The following is a 26,872-nucleotide window of genomic DNA, read 5'->3' as shown; positions in this document are numbered from 1 at the left end:
GTGGAAATCTGCACTTTGGTTGTGGTCCAGCCACTTAGATAAAGTTGAATACTTCAGCTTTACCTCTAAGGTTCTATGTCACACGGGTTTCTCTGAATCCAATGGCACTGAGAGGAAAAGAAAGCATCCCTCTGAAGTGTCGAAAGGAAAAGCTGTTTTCGCAGCAGCAGACAGTACGAGCCGCTGGTTTTGCCCTCCCACAGCTTCATAAGTGAAGGGGCTGAGGAATGCTGTTCTGTATGATAAAATACCAGCAGTATTTTCGCCTAATGACTCCCAGCTTAATGTGTTTCTCTGCTGCATCTGCTTCTGAGCCTACATTGGTTAACCGATGCGTTTTCTGTTTTCCTGCTCTTCTTCTGTGCTGGAGTATGTGCTGAGCTGCATATTAGCTGCACTTTGGATGACCTTGCTGCTGCTGAGAGTTTGTCTTTATTAACCTGAGCTGAAGGGTCAAGCACACAACTGGGGCATTACTTCAGGAAAGAAACAACAAAGTAACCATCATAATAAAATCACAGTTTCACAGTGATGTTATTGTAATTAGCAGCAATCAGGGCTCATTCTGGCTATCTGCACTCTGATGTTTTATGCTGCTGCAAATATAAACTATAAGTTTACATGTTCCTCAGAGCAACAGTGATTCATCTAATTGCTACTGATGCTAATCTGACCGTATCAGGCGTATCGTGTTCTGGCTTCACATTAATTGCTGCCTGTCAAAATATAATGTTTCTGTCATAATTTACATTTGTACTGTCTCAACTGTGTCGCTTTAATTTTCCATGCCACAAAAATCTTGACTTCTTCAGATGGAGTAAATGTTTCGTTGGAATAAATGAGTCAGCTGATTCTGTTTTGCTGTAAAAGTTGATGTACATAACAAGAAATAAAAATAGTTTTTTATAAGTACACAGCCCTTCAACCTTTATCGTCAAAAATGGTAAATGTGTACAATGAATTGCTAAGAGATCCTGATGCTATTATTTCTAACAAAGTAGAGAAGAGAAACAGGCCCAAAGCAGCACAGACCCTCCACCATGCTTATGTATGAAACATGACATATGTGAGGAAAAAGTACAGAATTATTCTTTAAGAAAGCTGTTCAGCAGTGCACAGCAACAACTACTGAGATTTCTGGACACAGCCTCACTTCATTTAAAAATAACAGTGCCTTAATATCTGGTCCATTCTTAAATACAGCATTTTGAAAGTAGTTAAATTTAGATGATAGAGTATTAATGTGAAGAACATCAGATTGCAACATGAGAACTTTTGTGTTAATTCAGAGTTGCCTGAGTCTAATTATTATTCACAAGTCATCACATTCAATTGACTTGTTTTTGATGACTTCCTTATCATTCAGTCCCATCAAAGTTTCAAATATCTTTGACTCTAAACTTCCTCATACTTTGAAGAACATTTAAGGTAATACTATCTTAACTAAAACTGGTTAATCAGGCAAGTGTAAATGTTTGGTTTTCCCCTTTGCCTGTTCTATGAAGAACCTTTAAAAACCGCTTTCGTTTTTGTTTCTGCAGCTCTGTAGATGGCCAAACCTGGAGCTATTACAAGTCGAGAAATGTTTCAGGAAGCTGCAGACAATTTCCCTAAGTTGTGATAAACAATTTGCCTTGCAAGTAATGATTTGCTCGCCCTAAATTCTCATGTTTTTAATGTCTCTATCTGTTTGTACGTAATGCATCTTTGCCTCCAGAGACGCACCGCCAACTTCTGAGTTCCTGTTTATGCCGGCCTGATGTTCACACTTTTCCATTTATAGCCATGAAGATAATCAAACCTTGTGCAGAAAAATGATAATGCACACCCGAGAGCTTAAAATACTTAAAAGTACAGATAGAATAGCTGCTGGTGTTGCCCATTCTGTGCTTTCTAAGATGTGTAGCAGAGATTTTACCACTGAGTTTAGGCTCTGATCAAAGCAGTGTGTGACTGGGCTTCTTATACTGCGAGGAAGAAGTGGGATTAAAGGGGGCTTGGTGACCCTGCCCTTCATTTTCTCTAACTTCACTAAGCTTTGGTCTGATTTGCCTTTTTCTTCGCTGCTAAGCACACCCTGCAGACAAACAATGACCTTGGTGAAGAATGCTGCTTTTAGGCTTGGTGGCAGAGAATTGCTCCACATTCGTTCCGTTCCCCATCCTCAACAACTGGAGGGCTGGGAAAGTGCAAAGAGGATTGTTCTGTCTTCCACAGCTCATAAATGGACGTATTATCCATGTCTGCGTCTGCACAGAGGCGCTCAATGTGAAGCTGGGGAGTTTTAAGCCACTTTATTGCACATCGTGTTCCTCTGCCGTTCTTGTTTATCTGATAACACCCTCCTGTGACTCATTTGGTTTGGCCACTCTTTGATTTGTTTGGTAGAGGTGCAATCAATTCTCATCCTCACCTCCTTATTAGCCTCTTCAGGAGGCTAAATTTCAGAGCTAAACCTCAGCATAAGGCAGAATTATCTGTTTGCTTGCAGACATCCTGCTGCATATTTTAGGATTGTTTTATTGCTTTTTTCTCTACCAGTTTTTTTAATGTAATGAATGAAAGGTGAATGATGTTTACTGCAGATTTTGCAATGAAATAAGAATTTATTGTTATCCTGTCGGAGTGTAAATTTTTCATCTTTGATGGCAACAAAACATGTTCTCCTTTTTTGTCAATCTTAGAAGCTAGCAGCTGTACAGGACAGTAAAGCTTTTAAATTTTAATAAATACAGTCTGTGATGTCTCTTACGGTATTTATTTCTTACCTTTCCTGAATCCATCCTCAGTCACTGGGGCGCTGAATTAATTTAATGGCTATGTCCTTCTGTGTCTTCATTTAACCTTCAAAACCCATCCACTGAGCCGAGGGTCGACCACATCTCTGTGGAAAGAAAGCACATTCAGGATGTTACACTGATTAGATCAGAAAACAAAGAAGCTAAAATATAAGAAGTCCCAAAACATGCAAACAAAAATCACCTGAATCCGTGCATATTCTGTGTTTTATGTAGCTGTGTTGGTGCTGTGGAGGACTTCATATAGTAAGCTAAATGTTTGATGTGTTAATTAATTTTAGCAGCATACATGGAGTTAAATAAAATGTAGCAGTCTTTCAGTTTTATTTAATCATTATGTATTGTTTTGAAAACATAAGTCTGTAGTTTGATTTTACTTATTTGTCAGTCACACAGGTGTCATAATCCGTAGGTAACGTTTAGCTTAATTTGTTTCTGTTTTGATCTTTTCGTTGTTGTCTTACTTAGATCTTGCCTTAATTCATTCCTCTGTTTGTTTACTTCTTGGTTTATGCTTTTTGATTTTTGTTTCTTTTATCAGTATTTCTTGTAGTAATTGTTTATGTTAATATTTTGTTTTGCTACTGTTTGATAGTGTCGGTGTTTTTCCCATCATTTAATTGTATTCTCTCTTCCTCCTGCTCTGCTTCTGTTCCTCTCCTCAGCGTGTTTCTCACCGCAGTTAAACACACTGTGGTGAAGAGGAATCAGGTTGTCTATCTCCTCATTCCTCTTCTGTTTTTGCTTTCCCTTCAGCTGTTCCTCATTCCCTTGATTACACCTGCTTATGTACTCTTCTGCTCCCCATTGTCTTTGTCGGATTCTTCCTCATGTTATTCCTCTGCTCTGTCCACCACGTCGTTTTAAAAGTGTATTTTTATACCCTTTATTAAATTGGTTGTTATGAAACTTACGCCTTTCTTTCTGCATTTTGTCTGTCATACATTACAACAAAATAAGCACTAAATGAAGTTTTTAAATTATGTTTTAAGTAATCAAAGCTCTCCTTTTTAACCTGGCCTTATGTAAAAGTAATTTCACTTACATTGATCACTTGATTCATTTAGTTTCCCCTTAAACAAAAAACTGGAGTCTTCCTCTGTGCCTTCAATCCATAATGCACAATCACTGAAGAAAACCTGGTTTGTTCTTTTTTTAGCCAAATTTTATTAGTTATAGGGTCTTCAAGCATTATTGATCCATTTAATCCCATGCCACCGCCTCTTAATTGGATTTAAATCCAGGCTTTGACTAGGCACCTCAAAACCTTCATTTTGAATCTCCTTGTTGCTGAAATCTGCTGCACAAGTAAATTTGACTTGACTTGCTTTTTTAAGTATCTCGTTCAGAGGTACACTGTAAAACATTTGAGCTGCATTTAGTTCTGTTTACTCTCTTATATTCTTTAAGTCAAATACATTTTGTGAGTTTTAGATTTTGAACCACATATCTGTTAGAAAGTTCCCATTTTGTCCTAAAAAATGTCAACTTTTAGATATACATATTACATATGCCATTTGTTTTATGTATTTTATTGTTGATTGCCAAGAATAAATGTTAAGTGGAAGAATCGGAAGTCACTAACTGTGTGGAAACAGAGACTAAAGGTGAATGATGTGAAAAGTGAAAATGGATCTTTTCAACTAGAAGTAGAACATGATTAAAGTTTTTTTTAAAGTAGATTATAAAAGGTTTTGGAAATTATCTGGTAATGTTCTGTTTTGAATTGTTTAAACTTAAAAAAAGTTCCAACATAAAAAGAAGTTACAACTTCTTATGCTTGCTCAGAAAATGGCTCACACACATTTTACACCACTGGGAACTTTGCTCCCCAGTAAGGGAAATGAATACTATTTAATTTCATTTATTCATTTCTTTAAAACATCCAAACAAGAAAACTAAAGTGCATAACAAGAAAAGATTAAGAGCACTAAAAAAAATCACAGAACACACAATGCAAAATTCAAATGCTAAAAAGTAAAAGCCTTTTGCTGATGTCGCAAAGATTCAAAGGAAGCTGATTTGGTTCTCAGTCATCCCAGCGTTCAAACTTAGCCCTTGGAAAGCCCAATATAAGCTGAATGAAAAACCCAAAGGACCTGCAAATACTTGTAAGCTCAGATAAATGTCAATAAATTCTAAAACAATCAGGAATTCATTGCAAAGAATATAAAATAACCTCCGATTTTAAGGGCTTGTTGATTGTGGCATTTAGTTTATTATCTCTCAGGATGGAGATTGTAGGTTGTATGTTTCATGGTGAGATTGCTTTGGCTGCAACGAGGCAACGAAGCAGGATTACCGCATGGCAGCAATGAATAAATTACTAGAAGTTACTTGAAGTGCTGCCAGCCCAGTGTGGCTCTTATTGGTGTGACTATAAATTCTCTGATGACCAAGCAACACAAGTGCAGGTTAAGTGCTGAAGTGACTTTATGAGATCAAAAATGCTGGGAGTTTGAGAGACATTCAGTAGGATCTCAGTAGGACTGAGACCACGATCTAGTGATGCCCTTTAATGGAACAGCAAATGGAACCACTAATGCTCATTTTCTTTTGTCTAAATGCTTACAAAGAACTGAATAAATCGCGATGTACTGTTGCATATATTTTCAGTTATCAAAGGCTTAGGGAATCAGTGCTGACTAAGTTATTAGTAATATCTTCGTCTGCTTCTCGCTGAGTAGGAAAGGAAATGGGAGGGGTGTTGTAGTAATCTACAATAATCGCTGATTCCTCGGGGATATTGATCGGATTCTGAGGCTTCTGCTTCCCTATTGTCGAGAAATGGATCATACATTCGTCCACACCAGCAGGGTCACATTAAACTCTCAGTTAAAGGTTTGGCATTTTTCCTGGACAGTCCTGAACCCTCCTTTGGTATTGTTTAAAACAAAGAATAACTGGAAATGAATGGAAAGGAAAGGAAGGAATCAAACTGTAGAAGTGACTATATTATTAAAAACTGAGGTGTGGTTTTGGACTGGGAGAAATTTCCAGAAATGTTATTATTTTGTTAACCATCTATCTCTATCTTTAGACTGCTTTTTTTGTTTGGTGCCATATTTGTGTTCTTTTGTATCCGTTCATGTTTTTTTCTGATTTTGTGACTTTTCATTCTTCGATTGAGCTGCACAGTATATAAAATCGCAATTATCATCACAATTATTAATACCTATTATACCAGAGCTGGGCAATAAATCAATAACAAACAATATCGCAAAAGGCATGTGATCAATATCAATAGAAAATATGTCCTATAGAATATTCAAATGTTCAATCCAGAACTGCATAGCATTGTGGGGGATGTAGGCAGAGGAAAGCCTTTAGCTGCTTTACCTCTCACCAACCTAGTTAGGTTGGTGGCGTCAATTAAGTAATTATTTGGTTACCTAGTAACAACTTGTTGAGTAACATGTGGTTACTTAGCAACAACCTGTTGAGTAACTAGCGCAGCAGCAGTTTTAATGTTTAATGTTTTGCCACCGTGCCTCATAACTGCGTAAAAATAAAAAACACTGTCAGGGAGTGAAAACTAAATAAAACAGGAATGGTCATGTTACCAGTTTGGCTGTATTTCAGATATTTAAAATCAAAACGAATCAACAATTATTGATATCAATTGATATGAAACACTTAAATCGTGATATATTTTTCAGCTATATTAGCCAGCGTTACTTTATGAAGGAACCACCTGTATCGAGGATCCAGTTCTGTCAGAAATGAACGGTACCTCATGACTTCAGGTCATAAATCCAAAGCTCCACCTTTAGATGTTAGATCTTTATGTCTTTCTTCACCTTGAAGGTCCCCAAATCATCCAATCCCTCTGCTCTGTCAGAAATGATACACTAACGAGATTGAGGAATGTTTTCTCAACATGTGTTTTTTAAAGTATCCTGCCACCAAATCTTTTATTCAGTGAGAAATGTCCTGTACTGCAGTGACTCTGAGGGCTGTTCAGTACAACACAGAAAGACTGCTTTCATGTATTAACATTGCTTAGGAGTCTAATCCATGTTCTTTTGTTTTCTGTTCTTCTGAAAAGCCCTCTTCCACACTAGCGGTTGTTCCCAGCTCAACAAGGACGTCTCTTTGCTCCACAAAGGCCTCTATTCATTACTTTATATTTATCATCAGCTCTCGGCCATTCATAATTCCCAATCCTGCTGCTTGACAATGTTCAATTCAGCTGGTTAGATAAGCAGGGAAATAGTACTTTGCACTAATGGGGCATGGAAAGGTCTGCCTTTCACCTTGGTTACCTGGATGAAAGGCACACAACTTTATTTTTCTCATTTAACCTCGGCGTGATATTGCGGCCGAGGTAACACTGAAATATACCAGCTGACCCTGAATGAGCCACCAATTAGCCCACTTGGCAGGAGGAAAGACACAGTGGGAAATAAAGGAGGGAGATTTATTGAGTCTGAGTGAGGAGAGCAGAGAAAAGTGATGCAAAGGAGAGAAATAAGATGGTCTAGGGGAAAGTGATACTTCAACTGTTCTGCTGTGTGAGCGTTATAACTCCTCTACCCCTACATCATCTCTCATGTCCTCGTCCTGGCACTCAGCCATGGGTGCCTCCAGTGTCACATACAGTCATTGGTATTTTGAAGCCAAGGACAGGTCCCTATTATCCTCCTTGCCACCGATAATGAGGAAACCAGAGTCCTGACATCCACGAAGGTTGACATCTTTATCCCATTTGTCACAGGGGTGGAACAGATACCTTTGTCTTCCTACCAGAGAAAGAAAATCCTTATCTAAACTACAGGATGTGTTATTATAGAAAAGGCAGTTTTGCAGATTTTTTTTGGGTATTTGGCTTTCATAAGATTGGAAGATATAAAGATTCAGTGATGTGGAGGCTGTCCCGTCCCACTCCCTGTAAAATGACTCCTGCTCCTGCATGGCTCCCATTTCCTTCTTCGGTTAGTCTTTAGACAAAGCACTTAACTTTTATTTGATCTTCTCCCCATTAGGGCTAGACAATAAATCAGTAACAATATATATTAATATAATACATCTGATAGAATATTCTATATTATACATAGGATATTCACTAAACTCTGATCAAGAACCCCACAGCATTCTGGGAGATCTAAGGAGAGGAAAGGCTTTAGAGCGGGTGAGCTTAAGCAAGGTGGGTGGCATCAACTAACTCACTCACTCTTTGGTTACCTAGCAACTCACTCGTTCTTTGGTTACCTAGCAACTTGTTGAGTAACTTGCACAGCAGCAGTTTAATGTTTCACCACTGTACCTCATAACTGTTTAAAAATAATAATAATAATAATAATAATAATAATAATAATAATAATAATAATAATAATAATAATAATAATAATAATAATAATAATAATAAAAACAGCAATGGTGTGGAGTGAAAACTGTGGCTAAAAGAGAAAAGGTCAGTTTGGCAGTATTTCAGATATTTAAAACAAAAAAAAACAATAATTATTGATATCAACCGATATGAAACACTTATGTGATGTTTTTCAGCATGATCGTCCAGCCTAGACACCCATTTTACGTTACTTTGTTTTCTGCAGTTTTGTTTGAAAAGATGTGGCAACCGAAATAGTTTATCTGTGTTTATAGAGGCATTTACTACAATAATTAAAACAAAAAAAAATTTCACTAAAAAAGGCACAAAACACCACATTCACTGTGGGCTGCTGGGACATGCAGTTCTTTTGACTTCAGTGAATCTCTAAGAAAAAGGCACAATCTTTTATCTACTGAAAGTATCAAGGGAAATGCAGTTAAATTGCCAGAATTGCCAATTATTCCTTTTCCAAGGCAACACTTTAAACGTAACCCCTTTAATAATCTTGGGAAGATAAGCTACAAAAGTATATCAATAAAACTCAGTGCCAGCAGTTGAACACATACCAAAGGAAAACATATTTATTCTTTTGTCTGCACTTTCTTTGGAAAAAGCCAGAGAGGGAATGAGGAAAGCCACAGGAGGAAGTCATTAACATAACTTATAAGAGGGGGAAACCCTTCTTACTACGCCACACAACTGGTTCTACAAACAAATATGACTACCAAGAAAACTCTCCCTTAATATACTCTCAAAATTCTAATTCTTAGTTTACAGCATGAATTAAAACAGAAAACATTCTCCAGTACATCAACAAACTGCTTCTTTGAAATCAAACTTTTTCTGAATTGAAATAAAATTACGTGGATTGTTTAATTGGTAGCTGTTAGCTGTTTGTCCCGTCAGAGATAGCTGTTCATACTAAGCCTTAACTGTTACCTTGCATTAGATGCTCTGCCCACCATGACATGCTTTATTTGGCAGTGGTCTTTCTTCTTTAACCACAGGTCAATGCTTTTTGACGCTAATAGTAAACACTTAATGGACTTGATTAAGCTTTTCCCTGTAGTGCAGTGATTACTCAAAACTTGAATCAGCTGTCAAACTAAATCCTGTGTGTTATTTTTCAAAGAACGGGGAACATATTTTATTTCAAGTCTTTTAATCCTTAGAAAAAATCTGAATCATTCAAAATTGGAGTCAGTACGTCAGACCTCCAAGAGAAAAGCCTGATCGGTGCATCTCTGCTCTTCAGTGAAGTGAAACTGTAAAAAGTTCAGCTCACTGGAACAACTGAGTGTTTTAGACCAGGTTTATTTGTAATATCAGTATCAAGCATTCCCGCTCTTCTCCATCTCGCTGGAAGGCTGCATCCAGATAAGCTCTCGAGTGCAATGATGACAAATACCTCTTGAGACAGCCTGACTGAGTGTGAAGGCTGCAGAGCTGAGACAGACATTAAAGAAATACAGAGAGAGAGAGGGACTGGTAGATCTGGCCTGGAGGAGCACAGAGAGGATTTGGAGGAAAGAAAGAGGCAGGAATGATGCTGGGAAAAACAAGCTAAAAGGAAAGGGTGGAACATGTAGAGGGAAAAGAAAGAGAGGAGAGAATGTTCACTCATTTATTGACAGTTGCTAGTAAAAACGCAGCATTCGATCTGTTGTGGTAAGATTATTTCTGTAAATGTTTGCCAACTATGCAGTCAGGTTGCAGTGCAGGAAAATAGAGAAAATGTTGCAGCATAGAATAAAGTGAGAGATTTATTGAGAACAACAAGAGGGAGAAAAAGGTGAACTGAAGTTACGTTTTTCTCTAAGATTTTTCTGGTCTATTCACGCTTCATTTACAAGTTGGTTTGAGCCACTGTAGCATTTCGATTATCTTACTTTTTCATTTTACCGGAATGAAGAAAAAACAATTGAGATTAAAAGTCTAATTTTCAAGGAAGAAATAAGTCCTTTTCTTTCATAAGAAAACATTTTGATATATTTTGTTTTGAAAAGGTTGGAGCAAATAAAATTTGTTTTTGCACATTAACTAGAATTGACAACATTTCTGCAAAAGTGTTTTGCACTAAAACATAGTTAGAAGAATTAAACTTTACCTGCAGAGTGAAAACTGATTATAATGACACTGATGAATATTAAAACTTGAGTCAGGACGTCAGTGGAGCATAAAGACCCTCTTAGTCATCAACGCAGCTCACTGCAGACATTAAAAAGCATCATTAACTCATTGTTAATGTGACCTTCATTTCTGCGCTAAGGCGACTTACACTCGATTGATCTGGTATTTTAGATCCCAGCCTCTCACACACACATAAACATCCCAGAGAAATGGTTCACAGAGCAGCTTAGATTACAGACAGACATCCTGTGTGATGCTCCTGCCTGGCTGCAGTCTGATAAGCATTAGCCCTGGAACCATCGTCTTGCTGTGAAGGCCGTGAGTAATACAGGCTTTATCTGTTTCCACCGCCGGTCCTCATGTAAGCCACTCCGCAGCGACCTGGATTCTGTTGCATGGCTAAAGACACTTTTAAACTTTTTTTCTCAAATAAATATGTCAATGACTAGTCGATCAAAACATATATTCTTTGTAAAACTTATAAAGTGTTTATCATGCGTCTAGCTGATACTAAGAATGATCCATGTCATCATTCATGTCTTTAATAGCGGTTATCTAAATTGTTTTCACCTTGACCTGCTTAGATTGTTGTAAGAACATCTTTACACTGCAACTTTAGACAATTACAGTTTGTCTAAATAAATGGCATCCACACTTTTTACAGCATGACCTAAAATTTCCAAGATAAATCTTATTTTTAATTTGTATGTTTTGCTGTAAACTAAACATTCTAACAATATAACTATTTTCTATACCTGGACAGGTCAACAACCATGCACACACACTCATGTGCAATTTAAAGTAAACAATGAACCTTTTAGTCATGTTTCTGGACTGGGAAAGGAAGCTGGAGTTCTCTGAAACAAACTACTAACCAGTAAATGCACAGAGACATTCATTGCAGATCCAAAAATCAAAAATAATCTTACATGTTTGGCTTGTTGAAACAATTAGTTTCTTATTTATTTTTTACTGTCAAGAATTTTACATTTAGTCTTTCTTCAGCAAGAAGCAGGATGTAAGTCACGCTTTCTTAGAAAATACATGCAATATTTTGCAAATGTTAATGATTGATTGATCTAAAGTCTGTTTCTGAGTGAAATATGAAATTACAATGAGTACAAAAAAAATCACTAAATTTATTGAATCTACTTTGCTTTGCCTCTAACACTCTATTTTAATTGGAATAAAACTCCTATTGGAAATCTTCAAAAAATACATAAAAACTACGTAAAGCATTAACCTACATCAATCACTGTGCTAAAATATTGTCTGCAGCCATACAGAATCATTCCAAGTGTAGCAATTGCCCATACATCACATTTTAGACAGATCTCTGCTAAATAGTTTTCTCTTCACAGCATTTCAAGGATGTTAAGACCAGAACTTTGACTGGTTGAAAGAAAATTGTAGATTTCTTTCTTTTTTCCTCATTTTGTTGTAGATCTCCTACTTAGCTTTGTGATCATTGTCCTTTTGGCTGACCTATTTTCTGCTGAGCCTCCGCCATCAGACCGATGGCTTCACGGTTGACTGTGAATATTTTTTTTTGAAAACTCAATTACTGGAGTGGCTGCATAAACACAAAATGATATCTTGTAAATTATATTACAAGACTACATTCATACAAGAATAAAGTCATAATATGTCGACTTTATTCTCAAATCATTTTGACTTTATTCTCATAATATCCTGATGTTATTTAATTTTTTTTTTCATTTTCTTACTCCTTTATAGTAATCACTTGTTATACTGTAAAAATTGCATTACCTCAATGTAATTGAGGTATTGCAATTACCTCAGTTAGAGTCGATACAGATCTATACCCACCACGGAGGTCAATGCTCTCTGGCTTCCATGCACTGATTTACTGCAGCCTTTATTTGGGATCTTAGTTTTAGTTTATGCAAACACAGACACAAACCTGCATCATGCCTTAAATGTCCAACCTATCCTGGGTAATATCACACCGAGCAACAAATCCATAAAAGCATGCAACGTGTCTGAGCCGCTCTTTGGTGGGATTCAGAAATTGAAGCCTCGTAAAAGTGTTGAGGCCTATTCACCGGCTGCTCCTGGAGTGTGTTTGTGTGAGCTGCTCTCAGCGGTGAATACAAGACTCATTAGAATGGCTGTCATGTCACAGCAGAGCCTGCAGCATTTCATCTAAATCACAGCTGAGTGACGAATTATGTTTCTGCTCTGGGAAAACCATTCAGGATGGGAAAGCAGAAAACAAAACCAACCCACCTCACTATGCTTTCCATCTATTTTTTGCCAGTCAGAAATAGATGGGAAATGTTTTAAAGATGGGGAACATTAGAATTCAAACTTACAATGCCTGAAAAAAGTTTTGACAGATTTCTTCCTTTTGCTTTTGTTTCAGCCAAAAGTAACCTGAGTAAATGCAAAAATCAGTTTTCAAAAACCCCCTGTCCACAAAATATCTTGCAAAGGTTTTGCTATTGGTAAAAGTGAGATGGGGTCATCTGTCCAGATGAAATGGTAACAACCAGTTTAAGGGAGGTTCTTTTAAAAAGCCAAACAATGCATTGGAAGTAATATTTTGCTAATTTCCTTTCTAAACGAAACCAAGCTTTAAAATTTGTCTTAAAAAATATATTTGGTTAAAACGCCATGAAACTGCCCTGCAACACAGTTATTCCCACTTAATAAATATCCTGAGCTTTGCTCATTTCCAGTGCATCAATATTTATTATTTCTTAAGACTTTTTATCCCCACCAGGAGCATCAATCATAGCTAAAGAAGAAATTAAGTTTAAATTTCTGTCCTAATGCTATAATTCTCTATCTAGCTCTGATTTAACTTCCAAAATCGCTTTAGAAAGTGTTTAAAATGCTAATTACTTCTCCATATTAGTTTGCCTCTCTGTAAAAGCTTGAACTCTATGTGAATACAGATGAAAACGAGGTTGAAGATTATTTCCAGGGCAGAAAATCAAAACAGTAAATCATAAAGGGATAGAACTAGGATTAAGACAGCAGACCTAATTTCCCTGAAATAAACCATAGTTCACTGCCAGAAGCCCCATGACGGGTTTGTTCTTTGCAGCCGCATCACGTTGCACATGTTTTGCATGGTCACAATGCAAATATAAGTGTGGCTAGAAACGTGTGCTGTGTTTCCTCTGAAGCCTCCCATTTCTTGGAAGGGGAGGGACAGATTTTTGTGACAGGTGTTTCCTGAGAGCCACACCATCATTCTGACAGCAGTGATATCCTGCTAATATTTATATCTCTCATGGCCTTGACCTTTTTGTGTTGTGTGCACATCAACAGTATAAACTATTACTACAGTGACAAAGAGGCAAAAACCTTGTTAAATTATTACAAACCTGTTGGATTTCAGTTTAGCCTGGATACTTTAAATAAACCAAAATAAATAAGGAGTATATCATTATAATTTGGGGACTGTGATGTTAAGCAGCCCTCAGTGTGATCTTTGGAAACAGACCAATGTTTTGGCTTATCTTAGAGCCTTCGTCTCAGTTTTTTTTGGAGCTGTTGAGGGATGGAAATTTACTCCAGGCTGCTGTCATTATTGTTCAGGAGTCAGGAAGCAGTTTTTACGAACTGTCCGCTGACAGCTGAGCACCGCTGTTTGCACTGGTGCATCAGTGTAAATGTGAACTCTAGAAGGAGAAGAAAGAACTTCAAATATATTTCCAGTGAAGAGTTACCGTATCCACGTCAAAGAAATGTAAGAAATATAAAACAGCCCAGACAAATCACAGCAGTTGGTCTCTTTGATCGAGCTGAATCTATTTGTGTGTGTGTGTGTGTGTGTACTTGTTTTTGTTGCTGGGATATTTACCAACCTTCTGAAGACCAATCGGTCTAATGGGAAAAAAGAAAGTGGTTGTGATGTGGCAGATACCCATTTCTAAGGTCAGGGGTTGGAGTTAGAGGAATGGTGAGGTTAAGGTCAGACTTAGGCAAAAATGCCATTAGTGAAATTAATGGATGTCAAAACAAAGTCCTCACTGGGTAGTATTAAAATGTGTGTGTGCGCACAACAGTTCAAACAGTGCAGACAATTTACAGCCTGTGGTCCTGGCAGGCCAGGATTATTTCTGTCAGTGTCGTGTTGTGAAGCAAAGCAGCGTGACATTTAAATCTGTCCTGATGAGAAGGATGGTTTTATTTGTGTTTATGTGTCTCTTTGTCTCAGTGTGCGGGGAGGTTGTTTTTTTTTTTACAAGGTTTTGAAAAAAATGTTCCAAATGTCAGTGGTCTGTACACATGTTGACTTTGAAATGGTGACTGTCTCCTTCTTTCGCCCCCTCCCCTCCGCTCTCTGTCTCTTTTTGTCTTCCAGATAAGTTGTTTGGGAAGCGTCTGCTGCAGGCTGGGAGACACATCCTGTCTCATAAGTCTTGGATGAAAACGGTGCCCACGGAGAACTGTGACGTCCTCATGACGTTTGCAGGTCAGACGCTTAAAGACGCCCACAATGATGTCACAACGGCTAAAGTTTGGGTTTTTAAAAAAGTCAACAATAAAAACATTTATCTACCTTAAAAAGATTATCAGATTTCCCCCAAGGAGTGACCTGCTGATTTTGAACTCTATCATTTTTAAATTCAGCTGCTAACTGTAATAATTGATAAAAAAAAATGTTTCAGCATTTCTGAAAATACTAGATTGCTTCACTAAACTTTATTTGAAGCTTTCTAAACTCAAAATAAATGTATCAGGGTAAACAAAGGGAAGTGTAAGGAAAATTGTAAACTAATAATCAATATTCTTATCACATTTTCAGGAACTTTATCACAATGGAATATTTTTCTGCTCCTTTTTATGCTTTCATATTTTTCTGTGTAACCCTAACTTGCTGTATTTTTTATAATTACTTTGTCAACTTTAACAAGTTAAAAATGATAATATAATTGTAATCTACCTTCAAATTAAGACATTTATATTTAGCCATATTGCTGAGATGAGATTAATAGTCAGGGGTTTACAGGAACAAATTTGCTTCTCAGTAAAAGCTTTTTAATTAATTTTATCTTCATGATCAAACAATAACTACTTTTTAAAATAAAATAAGATTTTATTTAAATATATATATAAATATATTGGAAACTGACTTATTGAGCCTAGAAAAGGATAACAACAAGATAAATTCCTGTAGTTTCTCCAGTGTTCTCAGCAGACAAAGGAATAAATTAGCTGTGGATGAATAATGTTGATCTTGCTTGTTTATGCATGAAAAATTCATTTCTGTTTCTTTTTTTGACGCAGACACTACAGATGACCACACGTTGCTATGGATACTGAACCACATGCGGCTAGGAATCCCAGAGATCATCATCCAAATCCGGCATCATAAGCACACCAGAGTCTACGCATTCTTCATCACCGCTACGTATGAAAAGTAAGAAACCTGCCAGGAACAGCGTTTTGGAGGTCTTAGTTTGAAATTGTATTTTTTTAAATCATTTATTGTAGCTTTTATTTCTTGAATTATTAGTCAATGATGTTATAAATGTCATTGGACTAAAACATGTTAGAGGTGTTTAATTTTTCTGCATTTTATTGGCTCTTTACATCTGATATTATAGATCCTTGACTGTGACAAAAGACAGTTTAGTTTTGTTCTCTGATGCAAAAGTAGTTCAGCTAGTTCCTAGCAGACACAGCTACTAATTCCTGATTAGCAATTAATCTATGAATCTAATTTCATTAGTGGTTTTGTACAATAAATAAGATAATTTGTTTGTATTTGTTGAGATCAGTGCTGGACATTTCAGGTTTTGCTCTTAAAAGGCAAAAATAATAATTTGTGGATTTCTTTGAAAGTTTTAAGTTAAAACGTTTCCGAGCAGAATGACGATGCAAACTTTCTGTAGATGTTATCAGATTGACTGCTCCAACCTCATATTCTAAAGGCTGTTCAACTGGGACTATGAATTAATCCCTAATTCACCTTCTGCAGAACTTACACAAGAAACTATTCATCCAACTTCCCTCCATAACAAAATTAATATCAAGCAAAACTATGGACAAATGACTTATGAATAATGCTACATATGAGGTCTGTCTGCAGAAGCTCTAGATGCAGTTATTGTAGACGATTGATGCTGAATTGGGGATGCTAAAATGTAAAACTATCTTTGCTGCTCTGTGCAGGTGGGAAATGGAAACTTCCTTTTTAATGGCTTCACATTGAGCTGTTGCTACAGTTGGCACAGCAGCGTTTAGAGGTGATGAATCATTAGTGAAACTGCCAAGATGTTTGGTGCATTCAACTGCTTCTGGCTGCAGCTTTAATTCAAGTCCTGTAAAGTGGTTTGAACTGTATTTACACTGATTGTGCTTCATACTGCAGAGTCTCATTGTTCCTGTTTCTAGGAAAGTTGTAGAAGAATCCTGAGTCAGTTTCATCTAGGCTTTATTTGTGGCAGCTCTTTGAGGGCTCTCCTCTATTGATAGCTGAGGGTTTGACTTTAAATATAACCTAAGAGTGGAAAACTGATTTGGTTGAGGATTATGCTGACATATGCTTTGAGTGGGGTTAAACTGTGGCAGGAACTGCATCATCTGATTGGTTCAGTCTTTGCACGCCAACAGAATAATGACTCTGTTTCAGGTTTTAGCGGTCAACAGAGATTTGCAGCAAAAAAGAGCTACTGGTTTATTAACCAGTCTTACTTTTAAATTTAATTAATGCACTCCTCAAGGAATTGGGTCAGGAGGTCAAACATCCTGCAAAAGTCATTTTACTTTTCAAATAGCAACACTGAGGAACATCCAAAGATCCAAATACAGACTGTTGGTTGATTGATTGGTTGATTGATGGATGGATGGATGGATGGATGGATGGATGGATGGATGGATGGATGATGGATGATGGATGATGGATGGATGGATGGATGGATGGATGGAATAGAGATATCAATAATATTGAACAATATCAGGATTTAAATTGTTGCTAACATTGCTCTTCAGGGTTTTTATTATTTTACCTTTTACAAAATAATCCTTTAATTGAAAATATTAACATTAATTTAAAACACGTCTTCTTCCTCCTTCTCTGTGACTTTGTACTACAGAAAAATCCTGTTCCTCTTCCCTGACAGAGCATTTATTAGCCATTCCTCTGCTCTGACTGTGCATTTTACTGCATGCTGTCCAGTTCTGCTGAGATTTATTACTACACATTTTATGTCTGATAGGCATTTGTTAAATTAGCATACGCTTTAGCAGCAATGGCCTCCTCAGCAGAGTTCTGCTCTTTTACAAGGTTACCTTTGTGCACAATTTTCCTTTAACTCAATCCAGGTCCAGAGGACAGAGGGTAAAACATCTAGATGAAATGATAAGCGAGCATCTTATTTGGTTTCCTGGCTATGCCTGGTGCTTTAAGTTCTGAATGAACCTTAAAGTGTACTAAACATTTAGTTTAAGTAGATAGAACCTTTTTATTGCGATAGATAAGCTCAGTTCACAGCATTCTGCAGTTTGCACCTTACATTCTCATTGCCATCTTTCATGGCGCTGACTGTACTTTATTGTACCGCCCCTGCAACTACATGCAGTTGCATGATAGATGGATGTTACAAGCCCACCTAAGCTGTACTCCCACTTCCTTGCATAAAGAATAAATATATATATATATACAGAGAAGTGCAATGGAAGCTGAAAACCTCCAGGGGAAAAGAGGGAGAGTCATGATTTATTAGCAGTGCAATTTCATCTCAATGCCTTTAGGAAGGACATAAAGAAGCGATGTAAGAGGTATGGAAGGCAAACAAGAGGTTAAGACTCTGATAGAAGTTTGAAAACTCAACTGAGAGGAAAGCAGGTAGAAAATGTGCATGAATAAAAAAAAAAAATAAGGAGCTGGGGCTTAGATCAAGGGGCTTAGAGAAATTAGTAATCTCTGTTGGTTTTGCATTGTCCCTATTGTCACTGTTTCCACTTGACTTATTGAAAGGATTTAATAATATAACTAAAATTTACATATAAATTTGAATAAATACAGGTATGTGCAAAACCATTACTCATGTTTGATGACAACAAAATTCAGCCATCTCAATTATTTTGCTGACTGTCCCACTAGAGAAAAACTACACCACCACAGCATACACAATCTGCCAGAACAAGGATAATCTCTGCAGAAGATCTTGTCTAAAGATTTATTTTTGGTCTAATTTCTAGTTTGACTATATTAGTAAACTTGAAATAAGACAGAACAAGCTTGCAAATAACTTGTCAAAGAGCTATACGTGCTTGTTTTAAGTCGGTAATTCCTCAATATCAATTTTAAAAGTGCTGTTTTTTCTGGCATGATAAGAATTTTGATTTATTGTTGTCACGATACATTTCAAAGTAAAACATGAACTGACCAAAATGTTGTTTTTTACTATTTCCTCCCATTTTTTCCATGAGAGCATAAAAAAATCAACAAATTCAAAAATTAAGTTTAAATAAAGTCTCCATGTGTAGATTAGTGATACAAATCACATTTCTTTAAATAAGTGGCATCCTGAAGAAGCTTACTTTAAATAGAAATATTTTCCAAGAACAGTATTTATGCTTGTGGCGTTATATATGCACCTAAAAAATAAGTAATTGATTCTAATTGTTATTGCTTTCACAATAATACTACAATATAAAGTGATAAAAGTCCATATTGTCCAGTCCAAGTCCAGGATGATATTTGATGTCATGGATGGAGTCTTAGTGTAACATGAAAGGGGTTCTTGGTGAAAAATAATAAATTTTTTAATAGCATTTGTTGGTCAAATTTGACCTAAAATAGCTGAAATAGTTTTTTTCTGAACAGAAGGAAACACTCCTGCTTTGCCGCTACTATGAGATCAATCGTAGTACTGCTCCCTCCGCCTACATGTTTTGTTGCAGCAGAATGCAAAAGCTGGAGGGTCATTTCAGTATGTGAGTTCTGGGATGTGCAGGCAATCAGTAACAAAAGGAGATTTAACCAGAGCAGATTGAGATGAAAATGACAAGTCACAAATCTGAAACAAAAAGCGAGGGAATAAAACTGCTTTCATGTTTCTGCAGTTTGCTGCGAGGTGCAGAGGAGATGGGCCTGAGAAAGGGGGTGAAGCCGGAGTTTGGTGGAGGAGCACGGAGCTTCTCCTGCGAAGAGGACTACATCTATGAGAACATTGAGAGTGAGCTGTGTTTTTTCACCTCACAGGTCAGTCTTCTCTCTCTCTCACTCTTTTTCTCACACACACGTTTGCGTGGCTGTTTATGGGGACTTTCCATTGACTTCCATTCATTTCTACAGCCGAAACCTCACCCTTAACCCTGACCATTACACACCTATCCCTAATCCTAATGGATGGATGGATAATTGCATCCTAACCAAAACTCAATTCACACCTTAGTCCTAAATCTAACATCTGGCCCAGTGTTTCCCCTGGAGGGGACCAGGCTTCAGTCCCCACAAGGAGCAATTGATCCCCGCAACATAGTATATGTTAGAAAAATGGTTCCCACAAAGTATTACAAACAAATGCACATGTACACACACACACACACACACATACACACCAATGCTACCAACAAGGTTCTATCAACCATGCCAAGAGGGGACTTCTGTTTCTGGTTTTTTGAAAAAGCAAAAACCCAATATAAAATTAACTTTTAAGTTCTCTTGTCGCAGGAAAGACAAACCATCATCAAATACTGGCTGGACAATCTACGTGCCAAGCAGGGCGAGGTTCTTCACAATATCAGCTTCCTGGAGGGTCAGCCAATCAGTAAGCTGAAGCTGTTTGTGGGTTTAGGGTTATTTGATTGTTTTTTTTGTTTGGTTTGTGTTTGCTGCTGTCTCTAACGATCTGTAATCGCCTCTCTGCAGTCCCAGAGCTGAGAGCCAGAGGAGTGATCCAGCAGGTGTTTCCTCTCCATGAGCAGAGGATCCTCAACCAGCTGATGAAGTCCTGGGTCCAGGCGGTCTGCGAGAAGCAGCCACTAGGTCAGCAGGTCCACCCATCCAACCATCTGTCCATCCAACCAACCAACCAACCAACAATACATCCATACATACAAACATCCATCCATCCATCCAACAAACCATAGATCCATCGATACATCTGTATATCCAACAATACATCCAACAATCCATCCAGCCATCCATCCATCCATCCATCCAACCATCCACCCATCCTTCCATAAATCCTTTTATCCATTTTTTTGTTCATCTGTTCTTCCATCCATCCATGGATGTATGCAATTATCCATCCATCTATCCATCCCTCTATCCGTCCATCTGTCCTTCCATCCGTCTATCTCTGTCCATCCATAAATTGATCAAATTATTCATTCATCCATCCAGGTATCTAAATAAATATTCCTCTCTCCGTCCATCCATCAATCGTTCCATGAAAAAAAACTTTTGATTAAAATCTTTAAATTAAAGCACTCAGAATAAAAAAATTATGAACCTTTAAGTTAATTTTTCAGGTCATTCTTTCCATATTATTTACAGACGACATCTGTGACTACTTTGGGGTGAAGATAGCGATGTATTTCGCCTGGCTGGGTTTCTACACCACCTCCATGTTGTATCCTGCTGTGATCGGCTTTGTGCTGTGGATGCTCACAGAGTCGGATCAGGTGAGAACACAACATTTGGTGGCCTGAATTATTAACGGGAAGACACCACCGCCTGCTTGCTGCCACAAACACTCGCCTGTTTGTGTATCCCAGACGAGCCGTGACATCTGCTGCGTGGTGTTTGCGCTGTTCAATGTGGTGTGGGCCACTCTGTTCCTGGAGCGGTGGAAGAGGAGGGGAGCCGAGCTGGCGTACAAATGGGGAACGCTGGACACGCCCTCCAAATCACTGGAGGAGCCGCGGCCTCAGTTTCGGGTGAGAGGAGCTGGATTTTATTCCTCCCCGTTTCCACAGCAACTCCCTGCTGTTTTGAGCTGTTTAATGCTCTCTGTGTGCAGGGAGTGAAGCGCTGCAGCCCCGTAACGGGATGCGAGGAGTTTTACTACCCGCCGTGGCGCAGGCGTGTGTTCAGGTGGCTGGTCAGCCTGCCAATCTGTATCCTGTGCCTCTGCTTTGTCTTCCTCGTCATGCTCATCTGCTTTGAGCTGCAGGTCAGGTTTTCTTTACTTTCTTGCTGTTTTAAATGTAGTAGCTGCGTGCTAAGAATTTAAAATGTTTGGTAAGCTGTAGCTTTGTAGCTGAATTTGAAGATTGATGTTGTAGTTCAGCAGTGTATGAAGTGTCGAATGCGCCAATGTTTTAGATATAGATTAAGCATTAACTAAAAATGTGGGAAAAGGAGAAAATAATTTATCTATAGCTCTTTAAATATTTAATTAATCGCATAATTAGCAGTGATGTTTATTAAATAAAATTATAAGTTGATATTGTTAAACTAATACTTTATTATTTCATGGTCAATTTCCCCTTCCGATAATTTAAATTGTCACTCTGGCTTATTAAAAAATAATCTAAAATCTGACTGTTTAACCTGCAAAGTACAAGAACAGCTCAATTAATTGTAATGTGAATAAATGAATCCAGTGTAAAACACGATACATTATACAGTTCACAGACATAACTTTAATTATGACAATGTTTCTCTAGTTAAACTCATTTTTTATTGATTGTTGCATTTAGATTTTCTGAAAAACTGGGTTTTGGTTTATCATAAGCTGTATGTCATCAAATGCAAAATGAATAATTGCTGGAATTACAGGACTATTTGTAGTGAATCTGTATCAATTTCACTTTTTTCAATTAAATTAATAAAATAAATGTATTGATATTATAATTTTTTGTGATGCATTTGTACATGCATCTCAAATCATCTTGACTGAAACTAAACTAGTCCTACCCTCTAACTTTGATAGCTTAGACTGAGAAGTGAAATGGATGAATGATTTAAAATAATAAAAACTGCGTAATGATCAAACTTTTGTTTCAAAAAAAGACAAGTATATTATTATTGACACATATGTTTAGTTATTTATCAAACAGTTCTGTCTTTTGCTGCAGGAGTTTGTGATGGGGATCAAGGAAATGCCGCGGCTGGCTCGCTTTATCCCTACAATCATGCTTGCTATCACTGTGAGTGCATGTGATGAGGTGTACAGGAAAATCGCCTGCTGGCTCAACGACATGGGTGAGAGTCCAGCTTCTGGTCAATACAATACAATTAGCAACATTGATGTTTCCTGAGCTAAACAGATTCTGCTCCTCCATTCTGTAGAAAACTACAGACTCCAGAGTGCCTATGAGAAAAATCTCATCATCAAAATGGTTCTTGTGAGTAAATTATCTGTCTAATTTTCCCATGTAGGATTTAATCAGTTGTTCTCACCTTTCTTTTGTTTTTCTTGCAGTTTCAGTTTGTAAATTCTTATCTCAGCCTTTTTTACATTGGATTCTACCTCAAAGACATGGAGCGTCTGAAGGAGGTAGGAAACGACTGTATATTTGCTTCAATCATTACACAGGCTTACACAGTGTGTGCGAGCATCATTTCAACCCATAAATGCTTTGCTGTGTCTGTCTCCTCGCATTGATATCCATGCCCATTCATCCATACATCCATCCATGTTTGTCTGTGTGCGGAAGATGCTGCTGGTGTTGTCTCTGTTACGAAGTCTGCAGCGGCAGGTCCGGGAAAATTTGCTGCCTTACATCTTCTTCAAGATCCAGATGGTTGTGATCTCAGTGCCCTGGTTCTTCAGGGCTTTGCTCAAGTCTAAAGTATGACTCCTGTTGACTCTTGGAGGGACTGAAGGTCTCACTCTGTCACCTCTGCTTTGTTCTGGTTTGTCTGTTGGTGTGGGGAAACTTTATTGCTAAAGATGCAACGATTTCAAATATGTGCCTACAGTTTTTGTATCTGAAGATGGTAGATCCATATCGCTGAGACCCCTTAAACCTACCGATAATCCATTCAACCTTCCTGTTATCTGATTAAAGGCTTGCTCTCTTGCCCCAAATTATTCTTACTCCTGACAGATCAAGGCTTGCAGTAATATTTTGACATGTTTTGACTGAAAGTAGTTTTTAGATTTGAGAAAGGCACTGCCATAATCATGACTTGATATCGTTGATGGCAAGGCCATTACTAAAGATAAACCTTCATGAGCACAAGGCAAAAAGCGGTTCAGGCATTTTAACTACAGCTAAAAATGTTTTTTCTTTGATTATTGAGAAGGGTGTGGATAATTTGAGCTTTTTGATTGAAATATAACAAAATAAATATTTTTTCCAAACTTTATGTTCTTTTTGCAGTATTTTATTTTTTTAAGACAAAACCTGTTTCATTTCCTTCTACATCTAACCTTCTAGAGCTGTGAATAGTTTTGGGTTAACTGTAGCTTCTTCACTCAGTAACAGAGTTCACACTAAAGACATTTTGTGGCAAAGATTTCAGAGCTTCTGACGGGCTCATCAGTTCCAGCCAATATCTCAGTGTTGCTTTATGTTTTGGATGTTTTCCTGTATCCTTGTACTTGAAGCCTCTGTTTCTTTGTAGCTGCTGGAACAAAAGTCTACAAACTTGCCAGGATCGTTTCTTGCATCTTATAGCATCAAACCTTTTTGATCTTTCTTCTTTGAAGTCATTGTATGAAGATGTTTTCTACTTTGTTTCCATATATGTGACGGCCTTTAGGAAATTTGGTCTTTCCTTTCTGTCATTTTTGTTTGCCTTTTTGCTTATTTATCTGCAACATCTGACAGTCTGCAGATCCTGTTGCTTCCTTAGCTGGATTGGTAATAGTTTTCCTTGTTCCTGTCTCTACAATCAACTTTATTCCAATATTTGTTGAGCTAAACTCACTTAAGAAGTTTATGCCCAACACCTAGTAAGCAGAAAGTGAAATAAGCTGAAATTATAATTTATTGTGACTAAAAATAAACAGAAAGCTTCTTAGTAAAAAATAATATACGTGAAAATCTTTAGCCAGCTCTTTTGTTAAACTTTGATTGTGACTAGCTGGTGTTTGCACTGGCTGTTTCAGCTGGTATCAACAGAAGGACGAAAGCTCCTTTCCTCAGTTTCCTAGAAACTGGATGTGACATTGTATCCAAGTCCTGTCAGGAATTTATTGAGGCTTAGTTTGTTTTAGTCTGCTGTTCTTTGCACCTGCCCTAACAATGTTACCATACATACAGAGTGAGCCTTTATCTATGTAAGCATTTCTGTTTACATATATATTACAGAATGAGTAAAATAATTCTGGTAAAACTGGGCAGTTTAGTGCAGTTTTAGTAGCATTTTTGCAAGATTTACCAGTCTCCTACCAATATTTGTATGTGGATCCCTTGTGGTTTATATGACCAATGGAGCCTTAGATTTAGATTTTTATACACATTTAAAACAAAACCTGTTTTTCAGACAACTTCCAACTAGGGGTGGGCATTTATGGTATCATTTATCAATTGTTTCACAGAGTTTTAAATTCTGACTTTCTTCATAAATTCTAATTAATGTTGAACAAAACCTCCTCAAAACGACAGTATTATTTGAATTATTAGTTTTACAATTTTCTATATTGTCTGGAGAAAATTGTAACAGTATCAACAAATATTACATCATTCCCCATGTCTTCCATTTAATGAAATAAATCAAATAAATGCATTCACAGCTATATTGTAAGTAATAATTTATCAATAAAAAAAAAAAATCATTATCACAATTATGCCACAAAATATTGTGATAATATTCTAAGTCCGTATCTCCCACCTCTCTCACTCTGGTGGGCCTCGTAGTGGCCCTCCATGTAAATAATACTTTATCTTGGATACATTTTTGTTTTACTTCTTGAGGTTTTATTGCTGAGATTAGGAAACAAACATTATCTGAAACAAATAAGTTGCAACTACAAAGGTTTTATTTTACAAAAATTAAAACATCAAACACGTTTCTTGTTTTATGACCAGTTTAAGTGCTTAATTAAACACAAAAAATTAATGGCATTCAAAAAACATTTCTTCTTGCTATGGTTTGTCTTTTGATTGATTTTAGATTTGGTGAATTTTCCTAATGGTGGTATCCTGCTCTTTCTTCTAAAGCTCTTGCCTCTATCTGACACCTTGAATACTCCTTTTGTTTTCTGCTTTCCTCTCTTGGTAAAAAAACAAACGTTTTCCCTCTTCTTGCCAGATGTTGGCCACTCTACTCATCATCCGCCAATTCCTTCAGAACGTGAAGGAGGTTCTGCAGCCTTACCTGTACGAGCGCCACAAGCTGGGGGAGCTGTCGATGAGAGCCGTGTGGGACCTGCTGCTCTCCGTGTTGCTCAAATACGCCCGGCTGGCGGCCGGGAAGGTCCAGGCTTCGCCAACGGACCCGACCGTGCCTGGATCCGGACTGAGGGGCACGAGACCTGGAGTGGGGAATCCAGAACGAAGGTCAGCTCCATCAAAATTAGCTTTTAGATCAGGCGGGTCCAAACCTTTTGTCATATGGGTTAAAATTGTCAAGTCAAAAGATCTTGAGGGCCAAACAATTTTTATATTTTCTAATAAAAATTTATACTATAATACTTTAATGGAATAAGTGAAGTAGTCAGATTTTCTTTTGTGGACAAGATATGTGTAAACTCAATAGTTTACACTTAAACTAAAACGTTAAAGAGCTTAAACTTAAGAAGGGTTTTGCAGATTTGTCTTGTGTTTATTGAAAAATAGATAGCAAAAACATAGTCACTTCAGAGGAATAAAAGCAGGATTTAGGATTTAGGTAACTGAATAGATTTCGGTCTTACAAGAGAAGGCAAAAAGTATGGTTATGTAAAGATGAATATTTTATATTTTAAAGGGACGTGTTGGGCGAAATTCATAATTTGCAAGTTTTTGGGCTTCCATTAATGTCTCACCTGCTTCTAAAAACAGCTCAAGTGCTAAAAGAAACATCTAACCAAGTTTTGGGAGTATATTTCTATTTTTTGGTGTCTGGAAAGTGAGCCATTCACAAATCTCCAGAATGTATAATCACAAATCATCTAGCAACCCCAGTGAAGCGAGTGTTTTGTTGTTGACTTACCATCCAGAAACTACTTGCTACATTTGTGCAGGAGGCTCTACTTCTGGTTTTTAAAGATGTCCAATGGTACAATTGTGCATCTATTTGCAGCCATTTTCACATATGAGTGTAAATGAACATGTTTTTAAATTTGTATTATTATTGAATTGCAGCCAGGGGCCGTAAATGGCCCTCATACCACACTTTGGACCCCCATGTTTTAAATGAAACGATAGTGTGCAGATGAGTAACTGACACTAATTATTTACTCTCAGATCTGCTCGGGTTCACTCCATCTTCCTCCACCATTGTGCCGCTTGCTGTTATGATTCATTCCTGTCAGACGTTTAGAGAATAGCTCCAGCGAACTCCCAGCTTGCCCGACAACATAACCACTCATTTAACTCCTCGCAGGGAGAAGAAGTGTTTGAACGGCGGCTGTGGCGTGCCTGATGAGGAGGAGGGGGGAGAGCGGGACGAGGCTGATAGCGGGAGGTTCAGCGAAGGAGAGACGGAGGAGGAGAATGTGATAGACTGCGGCCTGAAGCTGAGGAAAGTCAGCTTTATAGAGAAGGTACAGAGCGGAGCATCAGATGAACTTTAACTTGT

General features: G+C 37.5%; 1 protein-coding gene and 1 long non-coding RNA gene across 3 annotated transcripts in view; one reads left to right on the top strand and one right to left on the bottom strand.

Moving 5' to 3' along the window:
- The window catches only part of ano8b (anoctamin 8b), a 40,136-nt gene that overhangs the window by 7,777 nt on the left and 5,487 nt on the right, over positions 1-26,872 (top strand). Inside the window, exons 2-14 of the mRNA XM_044130527.1 lie at positions 14,600-14,710; positions 15,526-15,658; positions 19,312-19,450; positions 19,922-20,018; positions 20,120-20,236; positions 20,750-20,877; positions 20,971-21,132; positions 21,216-21,368; positions 22,276-22,402; positions 22,490-22,545; positions 22,623-22,697; positions 25,403-25,650; positions 26,678-26,837. Coding sequence (XP_043986462.1) covers positions 14,600-14,710; positions 15,526-15,658; positions 19,312-19,450; positions 19,922-20,018; positions 20,120-20,236; positions 20,750-20,877; positions 20,971-21,132; positions 21,216-21,368; positions 22,276-22,402; positions 22,490-22,545; positions 22,623-22,697; positions 25,403-25,650; positions 26,678-26,837 — 1,706 coding nt within the window. The remainder of the gene's footprint in view (positions 1-14,599; positions 14,711-15,525; positions 15,659-19,311; positions 19,451-19,921; positions 20,019-20,119; positions 20,237-20,749; positions 20,878-20,970; positions 21,133-21,215; positions 21,369-22,275; positions 22,403-22,489; positions 22,546-22,622; positions 22,698-25,402; positions 25,651-26,677; positions 26,838-26,872) is intronic.
- LOC122839151 overlaps positions 1-26,872 on the bottom strand; it is a 38,295-nt gene that overhangs the window by 9,195 nt on the left and 2,228 nt on the right. For both annotated transcript variants that reach the window (XR_006371989.1, XR_006371988.1), the window contains exons 3-4: positions 25,469-25,625; positions 2,769-2,884 (exon numbers count right to left, since the gene is read on the bottom strand). This is a non-coding gene — a long non-coding RNA (uncharacterized LOC122839151). The remainder of the gene's footprint in view (positions 1-2,768; positions 2,885-25,468; positions 25,626-26,872) is intronic.

Source organism: Gambusia affinis, linkage group LG10 (assembly GCF_019740435.1).
Source record: "Gambusia affinis linkage group LG10, SWU_Gaff_1.0, whole genome shotgun sequence".
Lineage (NCBI taxonomy): Eukaryota > Metazoa > Chordata > Actinopteri > Cyprinodontiformes > Poeciliidae > Gambusia > Gambusia affinis.
This window is presented reverse-complemented; position numbering and strand designations above follow the sequence as displayed.